This window comes from Idiotropiscis lumnitzeri, chromosome 19 (assembly GCF_059441095.1).
Source record: "Idiotropiscis lumnitzeri isolate Australia: NSW breed Sydney's pygmy pipehorse chromosome 19, RoL_Ilum_1.0, whole genome shotgun sequence".
Lineage (NCBI taxonomy): Eukaryota > Metazoa > Chordata > Actinopteri > Syngnathiformes > Syngnathidae > Idiotropiscis > Idiotropiscis lumnitzeri.
In genome coordinates, this window is record NC_142409.1 from 8917535 (window position 1) to 8944614 (window position 27080).

At 43.5% G+C, this 27080-nt stretch overlaps 1 protein-coding gene across 2 annotated transcripts; it reads left to right on the plus strand.

The window, feature by feature from the left end:
* The first annotated feature begins 1 nt into the window (after position 1).
* On the plus strand, positions 2–27005 carry map3k22 (mitogen-activated protein kinase kinase kinase 22). Of its 2 annotated transcripts, none has more exons than XM_088282851.1 (18): positions 2–401; positions 6705–6791; positions 7087–7131; positions 11962–12071; positions 12907–12944; positions 16420–16519; positions 17291–17407; positions 17683–17797; positions 17931–18064; positions 18387–18460; positions 19485–19546; positions 20769–20840; positions 21258–21428; positions 21724–21872; positions 22179–22310; positions 22848–22977; positions 23854–24031; positions 24582–27005. In XM_088282851.1, exons 2-18 carry the CDS (start codon positions 6773–6775, stop codon positions 24817–24819), a joined length of 1884 nt encoding a protein of 627 aa, XP_088138977.1. In that variant the 5' UTR covers positions 2–401; positions 6705–6772; the 3' UTR covers positions 24820–27005. The 2 variants fall into 2 exon arrangements, with proteins under 2 accessions (XP_088138977.1, XP_088138978.1); XM_088282852.1 differs by lacking the exon at positions 2–401 and adding an exon at positions 3755–4406.
* Positions 27006–27080: the final 75 nt, after the last annotated feature.

The following is a 27080-nucleotide window of genomic DNA, read 5'->3' on the forward strand; positions in this document are numbered from 1 at the left end:
GACGTCAGAAGCGCGTCCCCTCCACCGTCTCAGCCGACGCCGCTTTTGCTTGTGTAGTCTTTGCGGAGGTTAGCGCGACGGTGGGAGAAAGTTTTCCCCGGAGAAACATCAACATTACCGGTGCTGTAAACCACGAAGTCTCGGTTCTGGATGTTCCAAGTGGATGAAAGCCTTCGTTTGTCATACCAGCCCCTCAGTTTCCGGATAACAGCGCGCTGTCTTTTTTTTTTTTTTTTTTTTGGTGGAACATTTGCTTAGCATCAGTTGGGAATCTCTTCTCTCGCTCTTTTTTTAATTTTTATTTTTAGAAATTTTAATTTTCTTTTATCTGGGATAACTCCCCCTCGTCTCCACTCGTCCTGCAAGACACATTCGAAGCATGGAGACGCCGAGGTAACTAGGTAAGAAATGCACACTCAATCACGCTGTTATTTCCTGTTTACTCCACTAAACTGTTGCAGTAAACTTGCTGCCATGACAACTCCATATCTTTTCCGACAATGTTGCAAACTGACAACTTTGCTTGGATTTGACACTTTTCAACCAAATGAGATTGTCAAGTGTCCGTCTTGCATCTGCTTGTGTTGTTTACATGCGACTGTCATCCTACGCGTCTGGTTTAGCTTTTGTTCTCCTTAGTTAAAAAGTGGGCTTTAAAATACACGTGTAAATTTGGACCAATGTAATTCCCTATGCATTAATTGGATTTTTCAAATTTGATTCTGAATTTAGCATGCTGACTGACTAACTGGGTGTTCCGGTCTTGTAGTGCCACTCTTTCCCACAAATGGTGCTGATGAGTGTGCTCTGCAAAAAAAAAAAATATGAGTGAAGAAGAACAAGAGCTAACCATAGTATTATTTTTGTAGACGGTTTTGTAAAACTTTGCTAAAATCAAATCATTTATATTGAAAAGATGCGGCGAGGGAGGAGATTGACAGCAGCAAGGCGGGAAGAGGTAGAAATGTTTTGGGGACGTCATTATTGATGGATGGATTCCGCGAATAGCTGAATGTTACAATTAATAGACTTGAAATGAACGCACTGTAATTTATAACTACATATCGACAGCATGCTAAATGGTTAGCGGCAGTTGTTTTGTTTTGTTAGCACCGTACACTGCGAGAGATGCTAATGGGTCGCCGGTATTTGCAGCCAAAACTACAGAGTGATGAAGGACACCAGCTAGCTAGATGCTAATTTGTGTCCTGACAATTCACGTACAGCTAGCTAAACATTGTAAAAATGTCAACATATGCACTGATAAATTAACTTACTTCTTAGACTTTGCATGTTAACTGGCTAATGCAGTTTTACTGGTTGTGTAGTACCAATCTTTACCACTGGAGATGCTCATGAGTCACTGGTTTTGTCCGAAAGTTGAGCGTGAAGAACAGTTGGCTCAATGCAAATTGTTGTCTTAGTGCAAATAATGCGAAATGGACAAATCCACACAGCGACAAAGCATTTGTTTTTAATCATCTGATGTTTAGCGAGTGTGAGAGTCAGAAAAGAAAAGGCAAATCTGTTGAGAAGTTAATCCATCCATAAATTTGAAAAACAGGTCCTCTTAAAATGAAGTCCTGCCTTCATAGATCTGCAGAAACCAGACGCTTTGTGCTGCTGCCAAAGGTTACTGTGACTCACGGGGCCTGAATGTTGCGTCAAGCGGCCTCATTTTAGACGTCGCGTGGTTACACTGCAAAGCTGAAGCAAGTTTGCTTTGTGGTTGCGACGCTTTCACGCTACCTCGCCTCGTAGACCGGCTCTTTCGACTTTCACAATGTGGGACGACAGTGGTTGTTGTGATGCACCAAATGAAATCAAGACAGGAAACACAAATTCTCAGACCGGTTTTTGACTTTAGCCCAACGGCGTCTGACTGCTTTTAGGGGCCAGCCGAGGTCGCCCGTCCTTTCCGTGAAAGTTCAGGGGTTGTGCCCCTGAACCCCCCTTTTTCCCCCCTGCCTCTGTCCAACCTCCCGAAGAGGAAGTTCTCCTGATTGAGCTTTGTCTGCAACGGCTTGTTTGAGCGTGAAGACAATGCTGTCTGCCGGATAGACAACACATGCTTGCACGCCAGCTTTGGACAAATTTCGCTCAGGGCATGTTTGAATTTTCAGAAATTAGACAACACCTTCAAACATTTTATTGCCGAAATAAAATGTATCCTGTTATGACTCATTTTAAATTCGTTTTGCTCTTAGGCGGGATTTCCCATTGCAGCTTCAAGTGCTTAAATCTAATGTCATGTCGATATTTGAGTTTCTTGACTATTTCTTGGTAGCATCAAAATTGAAACACTTCACATATCATGCGCCGTCCTTGCAAAATATTCTCTAATCCAGGCGTGGGCAAACTACGGCCCGGGGGCAACATGCGGCCCGTTAAACGATTTAATCCGGCCCGCTGAACTTGAAAGAAATGAAATGAATACACCTTGTTAATGTTTTATTTTCTAAATCGCTCTTCATTTTTTTTTTCACAATTCCCAAGTAGTCTAACTTGAATAAAAAAAAAAAAAAAGTATCCTCCTCTGTCCATTCCAGAGACGGCACAATTCGATCTTCGCCAACAGCATTCGTTGACCGAAGAACGGCTGAAAGATCAACAAATAAGCGAGATGGGCTTTTTACAAATGTTTTACACTTTGTAAGGGCTGTTTTTATGTTCTCGTCTGCTGAAATGGAAAACTCTTGAGCACCAAGAGCCCAAAGCCTCGAATTGCTTGACGGCAAAACATAAACACTCTTTCTCCGCTGTTGCTGGACCACAGCTGTTTGACATTCTGGCTCGCCACGAATGAATGAACGCGCTTGTAATAGTGTGTCAGCACATAATGGAGACGACGGCTTAACTCGAGATTCCTCTCGGGGTGAGAATCGGCTTCTCCTCCGATCCGAGCGGCTGCGGCGCTGCGAGAGAATCGGCTATTTTTAGGTCGTGTTGTGTGGCCGCCGATAATAGCAGACAGATCCACTTATCTAGCTCGCTAATAGAGCCGTCACTTAGTCAGGGGAAGAACCTTTTACACTGTCGACTCATTTCTGTAGCCTCACGGGTTATTGTAAAAGGTATAAAGAGCTCTGCCAAGATTGTGTCTCCTGGAATTTGTCATCGTTTTGTCTACGCTACTTTATCAGGTTGTTGCCTTTTCACCAGGTTCGATTGTTCGATTGCTCGAATTAACTACTTGACCGATTTACACAAAACCTTGTGCCTGTTTGAGAGCTGGACAAATTTTTTTGTCCATTGACCGCCAAAATCACCAAATTGGGTGGACTTTTCTTTAAAGACAGGATGCACCAAAAAATCTGAAGGACCCTTGCTTGGAATTGAACGGGAAGTTTGCAGCCGTATCGGGCGAACGTCTACCAGCTTCAATTAAATTAGTTTGGACGTAAAATTTTCCGCTTTAAGTTTCCAGAAGATTACACGGCAGAGAATCGGGTTTGGCTTTGACGAGGCCTCCCGCAGGGTGACATTCACCCGTCCGCACACCTCGAGGCCTCGTGCGCCTCCCTTCCCAGAACCTGCCAGCTGGTGACTCACGCGGGGCGACCACAGCGCAGCACAGTCTTGGCTGTCGCTCAACACACGGACAGGACAGGACAGAACAGGACACCCCCACCGCTGACCTTTTTGTTTTTCTTAAAGGAGCCAGTCACCCAAATGTCTCGCTCAATAATCACTCCTCCGCTTCCTGGCCATGTCGCAACTCCTCGTCCGCTGGGGGTTGTGGCCGCTGTCCCCTCGATGACTTCATCCGCTGTTGATGGTTTTTATTTTGGAGACCACATTTAACATCCCACCATGAGACCACGTCTTGCTTGTGTCCACATTGTGAGTACAAGAAGACGTTTTTTTGTTTTTAGCTGCAAACGTCCTGCGCCATCCATAACTCATGACGAGTACGTCATCGCCTGCAGGAACCCCTTCAAGCGTCTTGAAGATAGCGTCTCCCTGTTGATTTGTTTGTTTGTGCGACTGTTGTCAAGCGCGCAGTCAGGGCTCGTTTTTCACCTGACTACGTGCAGGCTTGTATCATTAGAAATGGATGAGTCCATTTTTTTTTTTAATTTGCAGTTTGTAGAGCTCTGCCGCCAAATTTCGCTGCAACGTGGAGGGCCGAAAGAAAGTTGATTTTGTGGAAAATCCTTCTCGCGTTGGGGGGGATGTTTTTTGGCAGAAGTCTGCACTCTTTTTCCGTCAGCAGGATTACGCAAAACCTCGCTGCTCTTTGTAGAACTCCCAGTTGAGGATTATTGTGAAAGCTGTCGAAGGCACTTGCAGTCATTCAAAATGGCACAGACGGAATTTTGATGGAGAAACCTTCGTGACTTTTCGGGGAAGAGAGTCTTGGTGTGTTCGGTGAGGAGGAGCAGAGCTCGCTGTCATTTGGAAAGGTAGGCAGAGATTGTTTTGTATTTGACAATTCAGGAAAATGCACTTTGAATTTGTAACTTTCAGTCGGGAATTAGTGAACAGAACGTTCTGCCTAAAGAATTGAAACGTTGAACCGTTGGATCTGTTCTGCGCAAATGCATATGTTCGAGGGATCCCCGCATTCGTCCAAAGTCGTTCGGATTTCTTTGGGACTCCACGAGGATGATGTCACGCATGAGATCACGCCGTTCGCACCGCAAAGCAGCTGCAGAGAAAACCTTTCACCTCTCGAGTCTCCAGAGAGAGCGAGAGAGGAGGGAGTTCCCCTGTTTGGATAGTGACGCAACGGAGCCGAAAGACGTTTGCGTGGATGGGCTGTGACTTCCCTTTAATCAAGAGTCTTAAAAATACCACTGCGGCGGGAGGGTTTGGGGCTTTGTCCGACATCAAAGTCAAAACTCTTCTTCATGTGTCGAACAACGGTCGGACCTCATGAATAATTCCGAGGCCGACTACCCCCGGGGAGAACTCGCCGCCTTGAGAGTGACCGGCGTTCGCCCAAGAAGCAACGCTCGCTCGCCAAGAAGTGTGATCAGCGCCGGGATGGTGATCAGTGGGCAGCGCTCGCCTGGCCTCACGCTGGGCGGCATGTTCGGGGGGGGCGAAGAAACAGATGGGCCATCTGGTGACGCGCTGGCACCGGACAGGGACGACTCGAGCATTAACAGACCGGACCCTACAGTGTTCCGAGACCACCTGTCCTACACTTTCATGTGAGGCTGCTTGGCTTGACTGGAGGAAAAACGGACAGTGTTGCGTTACCCCCAAAAAAGCAATGCACAACCGTTACATTTCTCAAGTTTGAATATATTGTTCTCAAAATTACTCGTGTGTAGTATCGGAGCATCGGTGTTGTTTACACACGCACACAAATACACAACTTTAAAGCAGATGCACTCTGGGGACATAAAAAGACATTGGTGGAAAAAGGAGACTGACAATCTGGCGGAGGGTGGCTATTAGTCTCCCTGCATGCTCTCTTTGGATAATTACACCATCCAATATATCTGTCTGCCTGTCTGTGGACGTACGCTAGTCTATATTTTACCCCCTGAATGCTTCATAACTGCTTGTAATGGAGATGCTCCCTTTTTTTTTTTAGTTCTTGAAATGTTGGCACTTCATCACGTGGACAAAATGTATTGACAAACACCTCTTGATCGAGATATGTTTGGGAGATTTTTCCAGTGGCATTTTTACAACCCTGCTTTAAATATGAACTGTTTCCTTATTGTGTGCTTTGAATCTGCAACCATATTCCAAATCACAGCTGTATCCTGCCTTAACCAATAGCGATAGATGCACTGTGACCCGTGACTGTGCGACTCGCGAACAGTGCAAAGCGGAATGCAAGTTGTTCTCGACTTAAAAAACAAACCAAACTGAAACAATGCAAGGTTAATATTCTTTTTTTCTGGAATAGCATCAGAAAATGTTTGAAGTAGGATTCTAACACCTAAAAACAAATTAGTTTAATTTTGGTGCAAGTGCAAATGAGGGAAAAAAAAAAAAATCTAAATCAAAAAGGAATTTAATGATGAGTGATTGTTAGCGCGAACAGCTGAACTTTATTTGGGTTGAATCGGAGACACTTATTGTGGTGTCAGGTGTGCGCTGACTCCCAATTGCCAATTATTGTTTTTCTGATTACTTGATGGAAAAAAAAAAATCTCTTCAACCTCGTAAATTATAAATATTGTTTTATGCATCAAAACATAGCATTTGAACAGGGGTGTGTAGACTTTTTATAATCCTGTTCCCTGCGATTGGAGCACTCTTCCTTGGGATAGGCTCCAGTTAATGGTCAAATGAAGACAATCGCGAGAGAAAATGGCTGGATGGTTGTCGCCACGTTTTTCCTCACGTTACCGCTCTTCTGTGGTCGTTCGTATATCGTCCCTCTCGGAATACCGGAGCGCGCCGCGCATGTCACTGTGACAACCGCAGACGGGGGTGTTGTAGGTAAGAGAGGGTAGGAGAAGACTTGGAAGCAACATCAAACACGCCACAATTCCTCCACACCACCGCCTCTCGGAAACGACCAAGACTTGCGGGAATTCGCAGGATTCCGCAACCAGCTTGCCTGTCAAAAAGGATACGCGACTCTCACGAGAGAGTTCCTGGTTAAATAACGATTAAATGCCAATCTGGTGGAAAGTGAGGAACGTACCACCTGCGTCCTGTTTTCACATTCGTGGAAAACACACTTGTCGTTTACGTGCGCGTGCGTGTGCTGAAAAAGTGTTTCTATCTTGCAGGTTGAAGTGTCCGCCGGCGGCCGAGAGAAGTTGAGCTCCGCGCTCGAGTTCAACGGGGCCACTTCCTTATGATGACAGTAAACATGGGTGAGTGGCGGTGCACGTGCGAGAGCGCACCTTCCTCACACTTCCTCTGGCGGGAGAAAAGAAAATAACACATAAAAAAAAAAAAAAAAAGTGTGCAAGCGGCAGTACCAGATGGCCCGTTTTGTTTTATGACATTGTTTTGTGAAATGTTCCCTCCGTTTTGTGCACTGTATAAGAGCGTACAGTGTGCGGGTGTATTTCCACCATTTAGACAATAAAGCGTTTGAAATTTTCAGATCAATATTTTTTTTTTTTGTCCAAGCTCTTTAAACCAAGCTCTGTCTTGTTTCCACAGATGACGGTCTCCAAAATGGACCCCGACAGCCCAGGAACTTACAAGGTAGGTTTGCTGCATTTCCTCACATAAATCAAGTTGGGGCACTTAGAAATAAAGGTATTACTGTATTTTGCTAATATATTACAGCCCCGAAGACCAGTTTTGCAAATTGACTCAAAATTGAGGGCACTTTTTGGTGAAAAGTTTGAACAGGAACTGTGCTAATTTTCTTTGAAGCAGCCATTTTGGAAGGATACGAAATTCCCCCAACTAATTCCCAGTCAGAAGTATGGAAAAAAAATCATGAAAAAGGGGGCACAAGGGCCCCGTGGGTTGTTTGGGGCGGAAAAAAAAAAAAAAAATCCCCCGACACCAGCTTGCTTCGCCAATCAAAACAAAATGAAGTGGACATGTTCATCATCAAAACATGCATGAAGAAGTCTCAAGGATGAAGTCTGATTCGGAGCTGAAGATAGACGATTCCATATGTTTTTTTTTTGTTTTTTTTTTAGTTCACCATATTCCAAAAAAAAGCATTTGCAGGAATTAACTATGCTCACGTCCTCTATTACGTCAGAGCCATTCTTGACAGTCAAACGTTAACTTCTCAAACACGCCACTGAGAGTTTTTCATTTGCAAGTTGCTTTTTTTTTTTTTTTTTTTTGTAGGGCCAAATTTGGGACGGTGCCTTGCTTTGTGAAACTGGTGCGTGTGTGTGTGTGTGTGTGGAACTGAAGTGAGTACAAGTTTGGCTCCGGCTGCTAATCCTGCCGGATGCCTTTGCCATGATGTGTCACTCCGCACCAGGAAATCCCCTCAATGTCTTTATTCAGCCTCTCTCTCACGCGTGCACGCACACACACACACACACACACGCACACACACACCCTCTGTTATGCTTGCAAGTCACAGCTCTGTTAAATCTTTAAGCTGCCGTTTTAGCATGCGACTTTAGCGGTGAAATGAAAGCAAACAATCATATGGCAGCATATAGCGAGTTGGTGGCTAGCACGAGAAGCTAACGTGACTTATTAAGTCGAGTGCACAACACGAGTCCGAAAAAAAAAAACGGGCCGAAGTCTAGTGAGGACACATTTTCTCCCCAAATTTTGGTCAAAGCCCAATTTTTACGAGCTTTAATAGTTAAAAAAAAAAAAAAAAGTCCCTTCTACTTTATTAGGCCTTTTTTTTTTCCCTTGCAGTTTATCCAAAGTAAAAGCCTGGGAAAAAAAGACGTTGCAGAGCAATGATGCAATGCCTAAGAAATCGGCCTCCGTTGTATAATGTCGCTCGCTGGGAGCGCCGCCATCCCTTCCTCTCATGTTTGTTGAAATTTTAGCGAAACACCAGAGAAATGTCATGAGAGTTTATTTGCATTACAATACATCGAAGGAGCGATTGAGTCACGGTGACGCCGACGTTCTTTGGCAGCAGTGTCAATTATGGACAACACACCAAATTTCTTAGCTCTGAAAAAAGGGATAGCACTTAAGCCCAGCTAAAACATCGTCACGCTGTGCTCTTTTTCCGTGATGACATGGACTTGGAGCCTTAAATAATAATAATCTTTTTAGAGCCCTCCGCTAAAAGGATATATCTTTGTTGCTAATTCCCGCGCATTTTTTGTGCAAAATCCTGCTAAATTATATGTTAGGACATTTAAAAGCTTTGAGATTCAGGAGAGCATTATTGGCTTGAAAAGCGTTGGCATTAGCTTGACAAGCTAATGTAGCAGTCGAAAGAGATTTTGTTTTAGAAGTCTACAGAGATGAACATCGTTCTTGTATCAGTTTTTCGGGCTGACTTAAAAGCTGACGTCGAGACCACGCTCCCCTCCTACGTTCCCAGACTTCCCCCAAAGGCGATCCCGATTGTTGACAGCAAAGGGCGAACGGTTCCGCGCGGCCCCCCGCCGTCACCCCACGGATGACGAGGTTGTCATCCCGTTTTATCAATCGTGCGTTTCTTCAAAACGTGTTGCTGTAGACACACACGCAGGCGCACGCAGGCAGGCCTCTGTTGTTTGTTTTGTATCCTTGACTGCGAGCGCACAGTGTGGTGTGCGGTTTTCGGGCTGAAACAACACAGCGATGAACAGTGGCCAATGAGAAACAGAACGAAACTCTCTTAAATTCAGTGACGGTAATAAATGTCAGAGCGTTCATTTTTGGACAGTTACATTCTACTATAAAATGAAATCTACGGCTAATGTAATGTAAAACATCACAAGTACACATGCAACGACAGCAAGCTAGACAGACGGCTAACGTGAGATGCTAGCATCGCGTTGTACGGCGTTACTCAACATGCCTTCAGACTCAAATGTATTCAATGTGTTGTTATTAAAGTGTAACTGACATAAGAATAAATAAAAACAAAAACACCGCCTTGAGAGTGTAACTAACAAGCTCATGGGAGCATTTTGTTAGCTGCTAGCTTCTGAAACGGCACAGACAGATGGACTCAAACACCAACAGACCATCCAAAATATGAAAAATATTTTCCCCTCATGTCCATCCATGTCTTTGTGATTCAATTAAAAAGAAAAAAAAAGTTAATTTCCTGAAGTGGAATATTTTGTATTCAGCACAGACATCGTGACTCACTTCCTGACTTGACTCCAGTTCGACGTGCCACTGGAGCCGACGGCTTACATTGTAACTAGTTAGAATGTAACTGACCCTCTGCGGTATGCCAGCTATGTCATTGTCAGATCCCCGTTTCTTATCGCAATCTCCCGCCGAAACAAGGAAAAAGACACGCTAATCGCATCTTGTCATCACGAGCAGAGACTTACAACTGCGTTATCATTTTATGGTTTCTGTCTAAACAATGGAAACATGTGCGATGAGGGATTAAAGTAGGCATACGCAAGTGCTTCTGACGAAACGGCATGAAAAGTTCATATCTCGATTAGCAAGGTTTGATGTTGCGAGTGGCACTCGTCACGACGTTGGGCACTCTTTCGCAATCTGATGGGATTCGAAGCAAACATGTTCAAAGTATTACAGAAAATCTTGATAAAAAGATCATTATTAAATTGTGTAAATATTACACACAAAATACACACATTTTGTTAAACGATATAAGAAAAGGTCATTCAAAACTACAAACGTATTGGAAAGTAAGTCTAGGCAAAATATACAAAATATTAGGGGGGAAGAATTATTAAATATACTTCGGTATTCAGCAAAAATGTACAAATAATTCTGAATGCAAAATATTTTTTCAAAAGCTACATTTCTGACAAAAAAAATGAATGAAATATCAGTAAATTATTTTAAAATATTAGAAAAAAATCCCCCAAAATAAACCAATATAATGCAAATTATTATCGAAAAAATATTTTTAAAACGTACAAAACATGAGGACGTCGTACAGGTTTTGAGAGAAAAGTATATATATATATCCATCCATCCACGATTAATTTTTTTTACCCCCCAATTAAAATAATCACCTGAACAGACACGCACGTCTTGTAGCATCGTTGTTATCCGTTGTTTTTATCACTTGAAGTGGTCGGGCCTGGTATTTGTGTCACATACTTGCTAAACTGCACTTAGACCTTTAAATCTGTCAGGATTAACTAATGAGATGCTACATTTAGAAGCCGCGCAGTGCACTTAATTGCTTCATTTGAACATGGACATCCTTCTTTTGTGTGCCATTGACGTCCTCCAGCGCTCAACCAGTGCGCTGTGAATGTCTGCTCTTTTAATTAGAAAGAATGCAGTCTTTCCTGCTGGCTGGCGCTGTCGCACTGTACAGTGTGCTCGCTTGGCGTCTTCGGATCGACAAAGCTCCTTTTAAGATTATTAAGAGCCCCACTGGAATAATCGCTTCGATTAAAGTCTCGTGCTTGAGAACGTGGGAGAGTGCTGCTTGACGTGTGTGCTATCTTTTGCAGCCGTTACAAGGTTTCATTGAATGAATTCTCACGCTTTAATGGACGTTTTTGTGTATTATGTGGGAAAAAAATGCCAAAAAAATGCAAATATTTGGAAATATTACAATGTGGAATAGGAGATAATGCAACATTTATAATAATAAAATAATAATTATTTTTATTTTTTTTTATTATTATGATGATTATTATTATATTAGACAGAATCAAAAGTTCTTATTACAATCACCGTCTTTTGCTCAATCAAATAAAGTAACGTAATAATCTAAAAAAAAAAAATTGCAAAAATAATGTGAAAAATACACAAATATTACAAATAAATATGTTTGGACAAGCAGGAGGGAAAGATCTCGAACATGCAAGATAGTGGCCCTTGAGGACCTGATTTATTTATTTTTTTTCTTTGCCGAGACCACTTCAACATACTTTCATAAAACCAATTCTGACTTTCCCATTTCGCTCGAGCTTTCTTGTGGCGTTACAGAAAGTGCACAGAAGATGTTTAACGTGAATTGGTTTGAGTAGGCGGAGCAAAACCGCATCATAATTACCGACACATGATGGGAGATAATTATTAGTTTGCATGCTTTTTTGAACGTGCTTGCGTGGCTCTTGGTGTTATGCGTGAACTCTGCCTTGCGTGGGAGGTGTGTAGGCGGACGGACTTTAAGCGAGACGCGAGATCCTCCCGAACAATAAAAACTTGCAGTTACTCAAGCGAGAAAAATGTGAAGGAGGGAAAGTTTTACCTGGACGCCTCGGCCTGAAACTTCACTTGTGAACTTCCATTCAAACATTCCAGACTCACCGCCGACAGGTGAAAATCAATCACATAAACCGAACCTATGAATTTATACTAATCGTTTGCTTTAATCTGTAATCGACGAGTACATCGGCAATGTCTTGGGGAATGAAGGAACATTATCTTTTTCTGGAGTGCAACTGCATCTAACTCCATTTATTTTTTGTTGCTTTCTTACCCTGCTAGATGACGAAGAAGCGCTCAACTCCATCATGAAGGACCTCGCGGCCCTGGGTTGCTGTTACACGCAACACAACAGCCACAAGCCCAAAAGCAGAAGCTTGCTGTACAAACAGGTAACCTTGCAAGAAATTGAGTGGGAAAACATACCGGTAGTGTGTGTTACCTTCCAAACAATTACGGCAAGCATATTTTAATGAAAACAATTCTCCACACACCTTCCACAAAGATGGCGGCCATGGAACATGACGAACTATATTCTCCAAACATGGCTGACGCGCTCGTGTGGAAAAAAAATTCAATTTCTTTTTTTGGATGATGCAGTAGTATAAAATATTCCTCTCAGTAACTTCTTTACGACTTAATGACTCTTTCCAATTAAAGTGTGCAGATAAGCGATCATGATCAAACAAAGAGCCAATTTCGGCCGTGCTGACAATTCCTTTGCGGCATGACCTCACGCTGACTTGCAGGCCCCTCCGGATTCCTGCTCCCTCGGGTGACGTTTCTAAAAATAGACCCGCTGCGATTGCGTCATGCAATCATGACACATGATAACGTTATGGGGAAATAGACCAGAGGGTATCCAAAGTCTGGCTCAGCGGAAATTTTTGGGCCCCTGGCTTGTAATATAAATACAAATAAATAACTTGGCTTCAAAGAAGTCGCAAGCCTTTGAAAATTCACCTTCAACTCGATTCCATAAAAGTGTGAATCACTGAAATATTTGGGGTGTTGATGATATGAGTGTCTTAAAGCCCCCCCGACCTCTGCAATAACACGATTTTGTTGACGAAAGCCATTTCACATCGGCATGCTCGAGTTGTAACAAAAACCATTTCAGTGTATTTTGACAGACGGGTTTCAGATCGCTAACATTATATCATAACTGTGAATCACTTCCAAGTGCCGTAACTCCCCCCCTGTTATTGTTGTTTTTCCCTTCAACAGGATTTAAGAGTCAAGCTGGAGCATGAGAGAGAAAAACGGTACGTATCCCAGCCTTAACGCTTCAGTCCGGAGCTCTTTTTGTTATGCCTCAGATTTTATGTCCGGACAACGGGGGGAAAAAAATCACAGTTACATGCTCGAGTAGTGCCAAGAGAAGGAAACATTTTTTTGGTTGACATCGCGGAAGGCTTGGGAAGCTCAAGTCTCACCAGATTATGCTGATATCGTGCTTCACGACGGGTTGAATGCTCAGTTTGAGGTGTGCTTTTTGGAAAAACTGTTGGTTGGCTCGGCTTCAAGCGCTTTGGAAAGTGGACGGGCAAGCATTAAAAAAAAAATAAAAAAATCGATATTGACATTACAAGTTTGAAAAATAAGGGAAGAAAATATATAAATTACTATTATTTTTATTAAAAATAATTTTCAGACCTTTTTTCCAAACAAAAAATGTATGACACATTACATATTTTCTTCTTGTAAAATTCAGAGAAAATAATTATACTGCGTCTAATTGAGTACAATAAAGTTTTCGTCTCAAGAAAAACAAACAAAATTAACAAATCTTAATTCATAAATTTAGAATATTTAAAAAAAAAAAGATATTCAGATTTTGTTCCCATATTATTTTTTTTGGGGTAAAAAAAAATCACCCCAATAATTGTCTCTCGGAAATAATTGTCTCGTTGTGATTCTGGAGAGTGCAGCTCAGTGCTTCAGCTCGTCGTCGTGGCCTTCTCGCCACGTTTTCTCGGCTCCTGATTGGCGGCCGGCGCAGAGGAGACGAGATGTCCGTGTTCCCGAGTCGCCTTTGTAACGCCGTCTAGCTTGTCGTTTGGATTTTTTTTTCTCTCTCGAGGAACGTCTCAGCCTATTTCAGGAATTGTCCCTGGAAAAATATATGAATGCACAAGGTAATAATAAAATTTTAAATTTGTACATGAAAGAAATACATGCCAAGGATCTTCCCCCACAGAGTAGTTTTACTTTATTTTAATTTTACTCCATATTGGTCTCTCTTTGTAATTGCACGACAGTTGCCAATGTTGAAGTATTGCCGTACAGTTGCTGAACTTTTTTTTTTTTTTTTTACGACAGCTTGGAACAAATGAATCCGCTTCCGGTGATTTGGCCGCCGTCAGCCGGTCTGCTTGACTCAGTAGAACCGCGTCGCTCGTCCACAATGGAATCTAATTGGACCGTCTCTCTTTTCATTGGCAAGCAGTTCAGGGCAGGAAATGGGAACTGAGTCGTTTTTTTTTTTTTTGTTTTTTTTTTTCCCCTTTCTGGCTTTGCCTCAGTGCCCAAAGGCGCGCACTTGAGCTCACTCTGAAAACTGTATGTATACAGCATATATTTGTGGTGCGACGGATCTCATAAGTCGCGGTCTGGATTGGATCACGGATTTTGAGTCGCGGGTCGGATCAGCGGAAAAAAATAATTTAATTAATTAATTAAACTTTGTCTTCGTTTATTTTAGACGACGCTTTTAACGATATAAAAATAAAATCAACTCCTTACCTACGATAAAACGATCAAAGATGAGCCGTTGCACCACTAATACGCATCTATATATGATTTTATGTGCGTTATAAATGTAACTGTCCGTCAGCTCATTCCACAGCGTTTCACTTCATTTGCAAATACCAGACACAATGTCCTCTGCTGTCCACCCCATGAAAAGTTCAAATAAAAGGATCTGTTCCGAGTCACAGTGAATCATGCAAGTGCAAAGCAATGACCTCTCGTTCAGTTTGCCAAATACGATCTTCGTGTAGCTAACATTTAACTCATTCACGACCAGCCGAGTAAAAAAAAAAAAAAAAAGGATCTTTGACGTATTTAGCCGTCAATGGGAGTAAATGAGTTAATAACGGAACGGTGAAAACAAATATTTTTCTCGAAATCTGTGCACTTTTTGGGTTGCAGAGCTTGTGCGCAAGGTCCCACACATGCTTGCTTTTTGACAGGAAGGAAAGGCATATCTGTTTGGAGCAGCATCCTCTAAGCAGCTCTTTATCGCACACATCATCTGGGAGTATAAACAGAGACGACGAGTGTTTAGTTGTGATCTGCAGGCCTGCCCTGTCTTCCCAGAATCCTCTCGTCCAATGAGGAAACCAGCGAGCGCTCATTAAGATAGGCCGTCTTGTCCTCTGATGGGGAAATGACGCGGGTGAAACAAGACTCTTTTTTTTTTTCCTTCTAGATAAGAGTTAAGCTCAAAGTTTGTACGCCACACAGTTCTTGCAAAAAAAGAAAAACATCAAAACATATCCTATATAGAGCAGTCTTTCCTCATTTTTTTTTTTTAATTTTAAGACGCAACCCCTTCACCAAAATAAGTCCGTTTAAAGGCATGATCAAGCTGCTCCGAACAAACAATTTGATTGGCTGTGGAGTGTTGCAACACACGCGATTGTTGTGTGTATTTCCTGTGCGCGTACTTTTATTACCGTAATGACCCAAAAAGTTGCGCAAGTTAAAATTGCAAGGGTGGCTCTTCACAGAAAAGTGCGCACGCTCTCTTTTTGTTTTCTCAGGCTTGTCAGCGTTACTTTCTGTAAATATCTCACCGTCCCTCTTTCTCTATCTTTCACTCTGTGCGAGACGAGGAAAAGACAGACATCCTGCTGCGTTTTGCTGCCGTTCCACTTTTTTTTTTTTTTTTTTTAAACCACCCCGCTTCCTCTCAGGAAGTTTCCCATCTGCCTTTGTGTGTGTGTGTGTGTGTGTGTGTGCTGTGGCTGCGATGATGAGGGGGGAGGCCCCGGTGGTGTTGAAACGGCGGCCAACACGCCCCCTGATTGCCTGCCCTTGCACCAATTTATTTACTTTGGTTTTATTCGCAAACGTTTACGTGGCACCGATAAGAAAGCACACTCGCTCGCCCACGAAGGCGCAGAGCATACGTGCATTGAAGACGGCGTAGCGTCACTGAACACCCCCGCCCCTTCAACAGTCTGAGGAGTTGGCGCACCCCCTCTCCCTTCACACGCGCTAAAAGGATGTCAAAACAAAGAATTTTGAATATTTATAAGAGAAGCTGTTCTCAAACTTTTTGAAGTGTGATTCAAAATGATTTGTTTTGACTGGTTGAATCAGCTCTTGTCATGATGTGTGTTGCTTAAAACGTTAAGGAAAGACTTTAAAGATTTTGCGCACCCTCTCACCTCTGCCTAAACCCGAGGAGGGAAAAATAAAAGTCGAAACAAAATCCTCTGGATACTTAAAATGCTAACCGGCACCATAGCATCATCTCGCATCAATCACGTATCAATTAGTGGCAAGGACAGTCGTCTTCCACCACAACCACTTCCTGCTCGCCCAATGTGCTGCAGTACGTTTGAAATAGCTGCAAAAAAATGTGCAAAGAAAATGGGAAGGTTTTTGTATTCAATTCTATTTTACTGCCATGTGCAAGCCCACGCACAAAAAAAGTAATTATTCTTACTAGCCTGCAAAAAGTCCTGATATTTATTCCTATTTATTCCAATCCGAATGTTATCCTCCCAGGATCATTCCATTCCAGAGGCCGCTGAAGATCAAGGAGCTCCTCCAGAAAGTGACCGAGGCCTTTGGCCAGCAGATGGACATGTTCTTCATGGAGAAGGAGGTACTTTGACATATGTTTGTTATTGTAGGAATGGAAAAATCCAGAGGTAACACATCGATGGGTGACTTTGGTTCTTTTCATTTGCGATCAAATAAAATTGCCCCAGCCATTATCAATTTGGGTTGATTACAATGAGAGACAGACATTTACTGCATCACTATTAACTCATTCACTTCCAGCCGAGTAAAAAACTAAAAATGGCTCTTTGACGACTTTGGCCGTCAATGGTAGTAAATGAGTTAATGAGATGCGTTGGAAAAAAATAAAAAGAAAGATTGATGATCCCCCAATAAAAATATAAAACCGAAAGATTGAAAGGTGAGAATGATTTATGACACCTCTGATAAGGATAGGATAGATAAAAAGTAGATGAGAGAAAAGGATAGATTGTACAATGAGTGAAAGAAATGGATTGCACCCCTATTTATGATTAAAAAAAATAAATAAATAAATAAATATTAAATACAATTTTAAACCCTTGGAATTTAATTCACAATCGGTAGCCCTTTCATTGACGGACCCCCAAAACCTAAAAAAAGTAACAAACCAAGATTAATGGCGATAAACCTTTTTCAAACCTCAAATAAAACCACACATTAACGTACATTGTTGTTCAACGTGGATCATAAATCAATCATTCCTTTTTTGACATGGAGTGCTTTCGACCTCTCTTTGCAATGATGCTTTCACATGCCCTCGTAATGGAACAATGGGGGGGGGGTACACACAGAAAAGGTTACGCTATATGTTGTTTTCTTGTCCTTTTTCAAGCTGCTGCTGCCCCTCAAGACCCAGGAGGACCTGGACCAGGCCGTGTTTTCTCTCGGCTCCAGCACGGTGACCAACGGTCTGCTCAGGATATTGCTGAAGACCCCCAAGAACAACCATGTGAGACCCCCCGCCCCCCCTCCCCTCACCAAATTACATCACCTTTCTTTCATATATTGCAACACGAGAAGGAAGTCACCCTACTTTTAAAGCTGATACGCATTTAGAGTCAACAAACGTGAGTGCCACTCGTAGCTGAAGTGAGTCACTCAGAGGAAGCGCACCTTCCTGCGCCCATGTCTTGACGTGCGGGTGACATTTCCTCACTTCCCGTCCCACTCCTTGTGCACCCTCACCCCCTCCTCCGCCACCCTCATTTACCCGTCGTCCTGCAGTACCTTCAGGTGAACAGCAGGGACAAGCAGAGCGAGATGAGGTCATCGCGGTCGCTCGGGGATCTGAAAGGCTCGCTGCTGAAGGGCTTGGAAAGGGTGCGCAAACACTCCACAGGTGATTATTGTTCACCTGTCATGTTGGTGCGCTGCATCCATGCACTCAGTCAGCATTTATTCCTCCATCAGGTGATGAAATGGTTTGCATCGGAGTTGGCGCGCCTAACTTTCTGTTAACTTCTTCCTCCCAGGTTCCCTCCACACAGGTCGGACGTCACCTCCCCCAGGGAGCGTCCCTGAGGAGCAGCAGCAAATTGCTCGCCAGGGCTCCTACACCAGCATCCACAGCGAGGGGGAGTTCATCCCCGAGATGCAAGACCCCAATGTAAGTGCACCCGCGCACCTCCAAAAATATACGAATTTGTGAGAAAAATGGAAATCAGGCCGAAAATGTATGAATAAAGGGAAAACAGAGTCTTTCAATTTCTTTCATGAACTTTTTAGCTACGCACCCCCTTCACTATGCTGATGATGTTGCTCCCGCTCACCCCTAAAAGTGGCAAAACAAAACCTTTTCAACACTTCGATCCTTCTAGAACAGGCTTTGCCCCAAAGAATTTTGACGCATAGACCCCTTCAGGATGATTATCCTGACACACCAGCTTGAGCATCATGACTTGCACTCAGTTCTTGTTGTCACATTTCAGATGTTGGATCCCTTCGGGAGTGCTGGCAACTCGCTGTCGAGCAGCTGTCAATCCATCGACCAAGCGCTTGACAGGTGAGGGGGTCGCCTTTGTGATGCTCCCGGCTCCAAAGGCGCGTCGAAAAGGTCATGTGCCGAGCGGATGCAGTCGGGTCATTGTATCTGTTGTCATGGCGACGCGACTCTTTTTATCTGAGCGCCCGGATTCCACCGTCATTATCATTAGAGGAAAGACAGGACATGAGAGTGGGGCACTAACGAGGGGAGTGAAAAGAGAAAAGGCAGACTTGGAGAGCGAGCGAGCGAGCGAGCAAGCGGCGGGCGGAAACGGCTCCTACCTGCACGAGGCTTATCTGCGCTCCAGTGAACAATAGCAGGAAACCGGCGCATTGGAACTTTTCCCTGCGAGCGGGCATGCGTGCCCCCTTATCCAGGGTCTGGCGGCCCCCGCGACGCCCCGCGGTCAGCAGAGACGTCACGCTTCTCTTACGGGTCAGCCAGGGGGAGGGACGAGGGCGGGATCAGACAGATTTAGTGGTGAAATACCGCACAGAGTTGGCGCACCACCAAATCCCTACACATGTTCTCCCTCTCAAGTCAAAACAAAACCTTCTGGAGAGTTTTCGAGCAGTCTTTGACAAATTGATTCAGCTACGCAACTCCTTGAAGAGATCGTTAAGAACCGGTGCAGCCTTTCTCCCCTGCACACACCCTAAAAAGTCAAACAAAGCCTTCTGGATAGGTTTTAGAGACAACTTCAATAGCCTGACAGAGAAAGAAACGATGGAAAATGGAGCCTGAAGTGCTTGAATTGGACCTTGGAGCCATTCTTGTAATCTGACTCTATTTTTATTTTCTGCATATTTCAATCAGTTGTAGCGACATGAGTTTACACCGCTCGCTTATCACGTCTAATTCGGAACGTTGAGCTCAACATCAGTTAAGAGTCAAAGCTTTGTAGCTCCAACGCAAAAGTTGTTTTTGAAGAACTCCGCTTGACTCAGGAGCTCATTTGAAGATAAGGGCAATTGTTGCAGAGAGACGAGCGGAATAGCAAATAATTTTTTTTTTCTTTTTCCATCCCTTCTTGTCCTTGCAGTCCGCCTTTCTCACAAAACAACCGTGACAATAATTACCTGAACCTCAACTACGAATACAAAGGTGAGTAAAGTGGAAACGTTGCACGCAAGCTTAAATAATTGCTTTTCCTCGTTTTTAGAATTTACGAAAATAAAAGGAATAAAGTAAGACAAAAACTGAAAATTCCAAGCACCAATTGGAAAGGTTTGGATTAATGAGAATTAATTTAATTCATAGTCTATTTTGGGAAAATAATATATTTTTTTCTGAACTCAACTAATCTGTAAGACATTTTTTAAAAAAGTTTTTAGAAGAGTTTGAAAATTACTAAACACAGAATTGTATTGTTTTGTGATCATGGTTTGTGCTACATTTGTTTTAAACTACAGTATGAGTGTCATTTTTAGGGTGGTGGCGCCCCAATTACTCGAGTTTTTGGTAGTCTTGCATGACATTACTTTGGACAACGGGAATAATAAGAAAAAAAAGCTCGACCTCCTTTTCTCCTCCAAACCTTTAGTGGCACGTGTTTGTGCGCACACAACCGCTCGCCTAATGTAAATCTGTGCCTGCTGAACACTCCAGTGTTTGTTTATCATTCCCCGTGAGTCAATTTTTCCTCTCCATTGCTCCGCCAAACACAAAAAATAACTCCCCGTCGCCACGGGAGACGGCCGCAAACATGAGAGGGGAGCAAAGGGGGGGACAAGCCGCGTCATCTGACAGCTGCTTTCAATTGCTCGTGGCTCGAGCCGCTCTTCTGTTTCGTGTGTTTACGTCAGTACTTGTCTTCCACCTGCTTAGGGTTAGGGCTGCGCTGGGCTGGGTGCTAAAGGATAAGCTAGCAACGCATGACCTCATGTTCGTCTGTGGGAGCTTCGCCGTTCCTGGTCCTGTTCCTGACTAGCTAGCCCCTGGGATAACATGTCTTGGCCACTTGCTAGCTAGTGACTAACGACTGGTTAACAATCTACTGGAGGGACTAACCAGTTAGCTACTAGAATCACTTTCCATTACCTACCCGCTAGCTACTCTGCTAGATAATTAGTCGTGCAATTAGCTAGCTGCAAGCTAGCTAGTCACTCCAGAAGATTGTCACTCCAATAGATGCTAGCTTGTTAGTTGCTCTTTTAGATAGCTGCTAGCTTGCTAGTCAAACCAGTTAATTGTCTTTCTAGCTTGCTGCCGACTACTTTGTTGCTCAAGCTGCTAGCTCCAAGCTAGCGGCACATCCGCGGCCATACCTGTTCTTGTAGCCTCTATTTTAAACAAAACTCACATCCGCTTTTACGTCGTCCTTCAGGTCGCCATGGGAAAGGCGGGACTTTTCCTCGTCAGTTCCAGTTGCCCAATCGGAGCAAAGACTACGGTGATCGTAAGTATAACAACCAACATCTAATAGCTGCTCTCACAGTAACATCCTTTTTTAGTGGTCGTGTAATAGGGACAAGTGGAAAGACTCTTGTGCGAAAGTGTGAAAGCGCACACGCTTGGTGTGGCAGGATCCCACAGCAAACAGTACACAAAAAAAAGCAGACAAATCCCGGGTTTAAAAAGCAGCGTTAAAGGGGCCTCTCAGCCAGGCAATGATTTACATTTCCCTCTGTAGATTCTGAGCGTGTTTAAAAAAACACAACCACCCTGGCTTCCCCTCAGACAGGAAGCCGGGCGACCAGGGAACCGGAGCGTCTCCGTTTGGTCGAGAGGCACCTGTAAAGCAAACATGCGTGGCCACATGTGTTTAAAAAAAAATAAAAAATCGTTAATATGTCCGTTATTTCTTTTCTCGCAGGTCGCAGAACACTTCCGCGCAGCTTCATGCCGCAGGAAAACCTGTTCCAGCTGGTTCCCTCCAGCCGCACGCGCAGCTACAATGGTGACGGTGGCGGCGGCCTCCAGTATGGAGAGCTGAGGACGCTTGGACGCAACGCAGACAAAAGTTGCCAGCGCGGCACGGCCAAGTGTTAGTCCGTTCTTATAATTTAACCGTAAAGGAGAATCGTAGAATACTGGCTATTGCAGTGACTTGTTACTTAGCGACAAGCTACTGGAGTGGCTAACTAGCTAGTTGTCGCGTGTTTGTGGCTAGCCAATAAGCGACTAGCTAGTGAGTGCTTTGCTAGCTCCTACGACTAGCGACTAGAGCCACTAGCTAGCTAGTAGCCTACTTTACACTTCTCACCAGCAGTGACCAGTTAGCTAGCGTAGCGGCCAGCTACTTCATATTCATGACTAATGTGTTGTCATTGTCACCACAGCCCCGCGAGCGCCGGTCAACTGGCGGCAGGGGAAGCTGCTGGGACGCGGTGCATTTGGCGAAGTCTACCTGTGCTATGATGCGGACACGGGCCGCGAGCTGGCTGCCAAGCAGGTGCCCTTTGACCCTGACTGTCAGGACACCAGCAAGGTGAGCGGGAGGAAAGACAAAAGCTTAATTACCTAGTAAGCCATGTTGCGACCGCCACTTGGTGAGGTAATAATGCAAATTCAATATTCAATGTTTTTGTGCTATTTCTAAAAATGCCACAAGATGGCACTAAAAACCAACACACTGTAAATACGTAATTGAATCGAATGCTAACATATAATGTAAAACTGCATACACATGCTAACTAAAATTAGCATGGTTGTTACAATAATTGTCAACCTTCAAATAAATGCATTTCAGGTATCCCCCTCACTGCAATTTTATTTTTTTTTTTTATGTGTCTAGGAGGTGAGCGCTCTGGAGTGTGAGATCCAGCTGCTGAAGAACCTGCGTCACGAGAGAATCGTGCAGTACTACGGCTGCCTGCGGGACATGGAGCAGAGGAAGCTCACCATCTTCGTGGAGTTTATGCCCGGGGTGCGTAGATACAAAAAAAAAAAAAGAAAAATTGCGACGTAACTCCGGCGGTTAAATGCCATTTACGTCCGCCCCTGCCAAGACGCTCGCGGAAATGTCAGCGTCCTCAAATGTCCTTTGTGTTGGCCCATACCCGTGCTTTTATGGGATTATTTTTCCCAAAGAGGGAGGAATACTATCCCTTTGTCTGTTTTTAATATTTACCGCGGCACCGTTTTTATCGTCTGTCTCGACATGAACGCTGCAGTATTCTGCCAGATGAGGCGATAACAACCCCCACCGCTCCTTTAGGTGCGATATTTCAAGAGCTAACATTTCCAAAATGGCAGCACGGTCCACTATTTTATTTTCTGGTTCTGGGTTTGACTCTTGGCTTAGCGTCCTCATGTTGGTCCATAGGCGTAAATGTGAGTCTAAGGCCTTCCCCAAAAGTCAGCTCGGCTTGTCGACAAAGACGAGGAAGTTGTCAAATTATGCACGTCAGGTTGTAAACTTATCTCATGTATTTCTTCTCGTGCTGTCTTTGGATGTGATCAGGGTTCGATCAAGGACCAGTTGAAGGCCTACGGAGCTTTGACGGAGAACGTGACGAGGAGATACAGCCGGCAGATCCTGCAAGGCGTCTCCTACCTACACAGCAACATGATCGTCCACAGAGACATCAAAGGTAAAAAAAAAATATATATATTTTCCCACATTTTCCGCTTGGAAAATTGGCTTCCGGAGCTCAACAGTGTCTAAAAAAAAAAAAAAGAAAAAGTCCCATGCCGGATGTGAAATGATTTGGTTTAGCCGTTCAGAAGCGCTTTGAGTCACTCGACTTGAAATGTAGCGTCTAGCCTGGAAAACGGAGATAGCGGGTGGCCCGCTTGAGCATATAGACAGCTGAGACGTTTCCACTTGGAAATGTAACACGGGAGTTGTTCTCAGCACTTGTACTTCATTTTTCTGGCAATGAAACGTTCCCCAAAGGACAAGATTGATTGATCGCCTTTGACTTTATTTTCATTACTTTACGTGTTTCTTCTCGCTAAGTTATAACTTTATTACTATTACTTTAGAACGTTGCGATTTTTTTTTCTTGTAGCTATTTTTTCCCCGTCACTCACTGGCTTTACCGCTCTTACTTTTTGTAATATGATTATTTTCGTAGATTTACACCTTTTTCTTTTCAATATAGGGGCTTTATTCTCGTAACTTGACGACTTTTTTTGACCCGGCGACTTCTCTCATTTTTAATTTTTTATTTTTTTTTAATGTGAATTATTTCTCGTAACTTTCGAACAATATTCTTAGAACTTCACGACTTCATGTTATGATTATTTTCATAGCTTTAGACAACTTTGACTTGTTTATTTTTTGTTACAACTTTATTCTCGTAACATTATCACTTAATAACGCTGTTATAAGTAAGTACTTAAATACTTCTTTCTCAAATTCTCTCAAAAGTATAAGAAATACATGTGATGAACCTCTTTAGTGGAAGCTGATGAGACTTTTTCCTAACCGACTGCCGGTCCGGCGTGCGTTTCCTCTCCACAAGGTGCCAACATCCTGAGGGACTCCTCCGGTAACGTGAAGCTGGGAGACTTCGGGGCCAGTAAACGCATCCAGACCATCTGCATGTCCGGCACGGGCATCAAGTCTGTCACCGGCACTCCTTACTGGATGAGCCCGGAAGTCATCAACGGCGAGGGATACGGACGCAAGGCTGACGTCTGGTAAGAAGTCATGAGCATGTCTTTAGGTTCTATGTTCGAATCTGACCCGAACCCGTTTGAAATTATTCCAATTCCAGTTTCACTCTACTATAATTTAGACTTCCTCTTCATGTCCGCCTTTTTTTTTTCCCTCCCAGTGACATTGTTTTTTTTTTTTTTGTCCAGTGTTCCGTTTTTCCACTTTCAACTTCCTGAGTGTCATATTTGATTTATTTTTTTTTTTTATTTGGTTTTGGTTGGTTTCAATTTAATAGCAGCGTTTTGACTGGTGGTTTTGCTTCAAGGCTTAAAAAAGGGAGTAGAGCGCCCTCTGCTGTCCACCTCCGACACACAGGCCCTGTGACGCGTCACAATACAAAGTCATATAATAGGATCATTGAAACTCAGAATTAGCCTTTGGTGTGAATAAAATTAGCGAGTATTGTGAGAATAATGTCTGATTTTTTTTTTTATGCAAAAAATATATATATATATATTACCCCACAAAAAATCTTAATGTTATTAAAAAAAATACATATTTTAAACTACGACGATAACTTTCCAACTTCAGGAGCGTGGCATGCACTGTGGTGGAGATGCTAACCCAGAAGCCCCCGTGGGCCGAGTACGAGGCCATGGCGGCCATCTTCAAGATCGCCACGCAGCCCACCAAGCCCGCGCTGCCGGAGGGCGTGTCCGACGCCTGCCGGGACTTCCTGCGGCAGGTCTTCGTTGAGGAGAAGTGGCGGCCCACCGCCGACGTCCTGCTCGGACACCCGTTCGTCCAGGGCGGCTTCGGCCCCAAATGACCGGACCGCCAACATTCCGCGAGAGTGAGCACTTAGCGTCAGAGAGCTTTCGGGGCCACCTTGCTAGCTTAGTTTAGCATCCTTGCAGCTGTGATTGGCTGTGGTCGTACTGTAAACGCCACTCGTTAGCCTCCGTTAGCAGGCGATATTTTTATAAGACAACGCAAAAAAAAAAAAAGTCGGCCTGTTATTCGTCATCGAAACCTGATGGTAAGACTGGAGCCGTTGCGATATCACGAAATGGCCGAGTCGGAGCCGTAACAGGAGATGCGTCATTTATCGTCCTTTCTCACAGGCAATGGAGAAAAGCAATTGCAGAGCACCGCTATCCCGTTGATATCGAAAGTTTACCGATATCGTTTCAAGATACGCCAATATTTCAATAATCGATCTTTCGAGGAGAACATAAACGACATGAAAATGTATCAATCAAGATTGCATCAGTGATGTATAGAAAGACTTAACGGCGCGCGTTGCACTGTATTGATATTTTGTGCGATAATTGCCAGTATCGTGATACGATCTATATCAGGATATGGCGATTGCGCCATGATTGATATTTTGATTCATCCTGAATCAGTCTTTGTCATTGCAGCGTAAAGTGATATATCGCGATATCGTCTCACGATATAGCATCCGAAATTTATCGTTCTATTGGCTCCATTCACATCGCGTTTAAAATTAAAAAGTAAATGTTTATTTTCAACACCACTATTTGTAATGATTTAACAATAAGATGTCACACTATCGTTTTTTTGTCGGACGACGACTATATCTTTGAAAAGCACTACTGTCGTCAAAATGTAGCTCCTCAACTCTCTCCGTCGTGCCGCAAATTCCCAGATGCCAGACCGCAAAAATACTTGATTATATTGGTATTTACATTTTCGCTCTGAAACCTGGCGATAACAGCAGCTGGTATTTCTCCGCTGGTGCCTTTTTATACACGACTGAGCAGAGCATCGCACCGTTCTCAGTGACAAGTATCACGCGATCAGATATTTACACAATGCCAGTGACGACTGCTTTTGACAGAACAGGCTGGGAGAACCTTTGCGCTTCTGTCCTGCCTTTTCCGCCATTTCTTTACCACAAGGCCGCCTTGGCTCTGATTGTCGTCTTTCACACGGAGATCCTGCGAAAATTGCTGTCATAGAAGAAGCGCATTTTCCCCGCCGGTGCCTTTGACACACAACTAAGTGCAGGCGGGATTTAACGCAGCTTCGGCGTCTTGCAATCAAGCGTCACAACACAACGTGGCTTTTCATCGCATTCACCACACGGGCAGCGCCACGCCTCTGTTACGGCTCCGATACACACTTGCTAGACAGAAAATGTCTGGGGGAATGTCTTATTTTGTTTGTTTTTAAACATACCGGAGTGGTCCGCCTCCTCTCACCGTTAGGATTGTACATTGCACTTTTTGATATCGCGCCACCTTTTTACCGGACATGCCAGATATTTTTCTACATTTTTTTTTTAAATACACGTGAGCGTTTCTCACTTGAAGCAATACTGGCGGCGACTCTTGTTCGGAGTGCCCTCACATCCATTCCAGTCGGTGGACAAGTGGCCAAAGAGAATGTGGATACATTCAAGTGTTGCTGTTGTTTATTTACAGCCCTTTCTTACTTTTTACAGTATTCCTCTTTTGTTTTCCGTGCAACCTCGTGCTTTGTTGATGGCAGCTTCCAGTCCGATTTCAATCACGCCATTGCCTTTCTTTGCTTTCCACACTGTATATGAAGAAGCAAATCACCAAAAACAAACAAACAAAAAAAAACATGGAAGGGTGTTTGGCACTTTTGAAAAGAAACGATCAAATGTTTTTATTTCACCCTCTTCTGTGCCTTACCTGCTTGGAACAATGAATTGCTGAAAACTTTCATATGGATAAAAATAACTATATATATATATATATATATATATATATTCTGTAAATACATATTGTTCCGCACTTTTGTATGACATTCGAAATACACAAGGACATAAGCTGTGTTCCACAGTAGATTGTAATGTGACTTAGACCAGGGTTTGGATGATTGTCTCTTTGCGCGGCTTTCGATTGGGGACACACTTTTGTTTTTTTGTCTGAATGACAAAGCCTAAAATAAAATTTTAAAAAACATGTATCACGTCATTCATCTTTTGTACATTTAACTTAATAAATCAAACGTCCAAGTCTGCTTTCTCTGTCTTATATTTTTTTGACCTGCTTTTTAACCCGTGCGTGGCACCACCATTTCTCTCCCAGAGACACC

Excerpts from the sequence above, each read along its gene's own strand:
- map3k22 (XM_088282851.1), top strand. Across the intron at positions 17,798-17,930 it reads GGTGCGCAAACACTCCACAG|GTTCCCTCCACACAGGTCGG; the intron begins GTGATTATTGTT and ends TCTTCCTCCCAG. Across the intron at positions 22,978-23,853 it reads CGTCCACAGAGACATCAAAG|GTGCCAACATCCTGAGGGAC; the intron begins GTAAAAAAAAAA and ends CCTCTCCACAAG.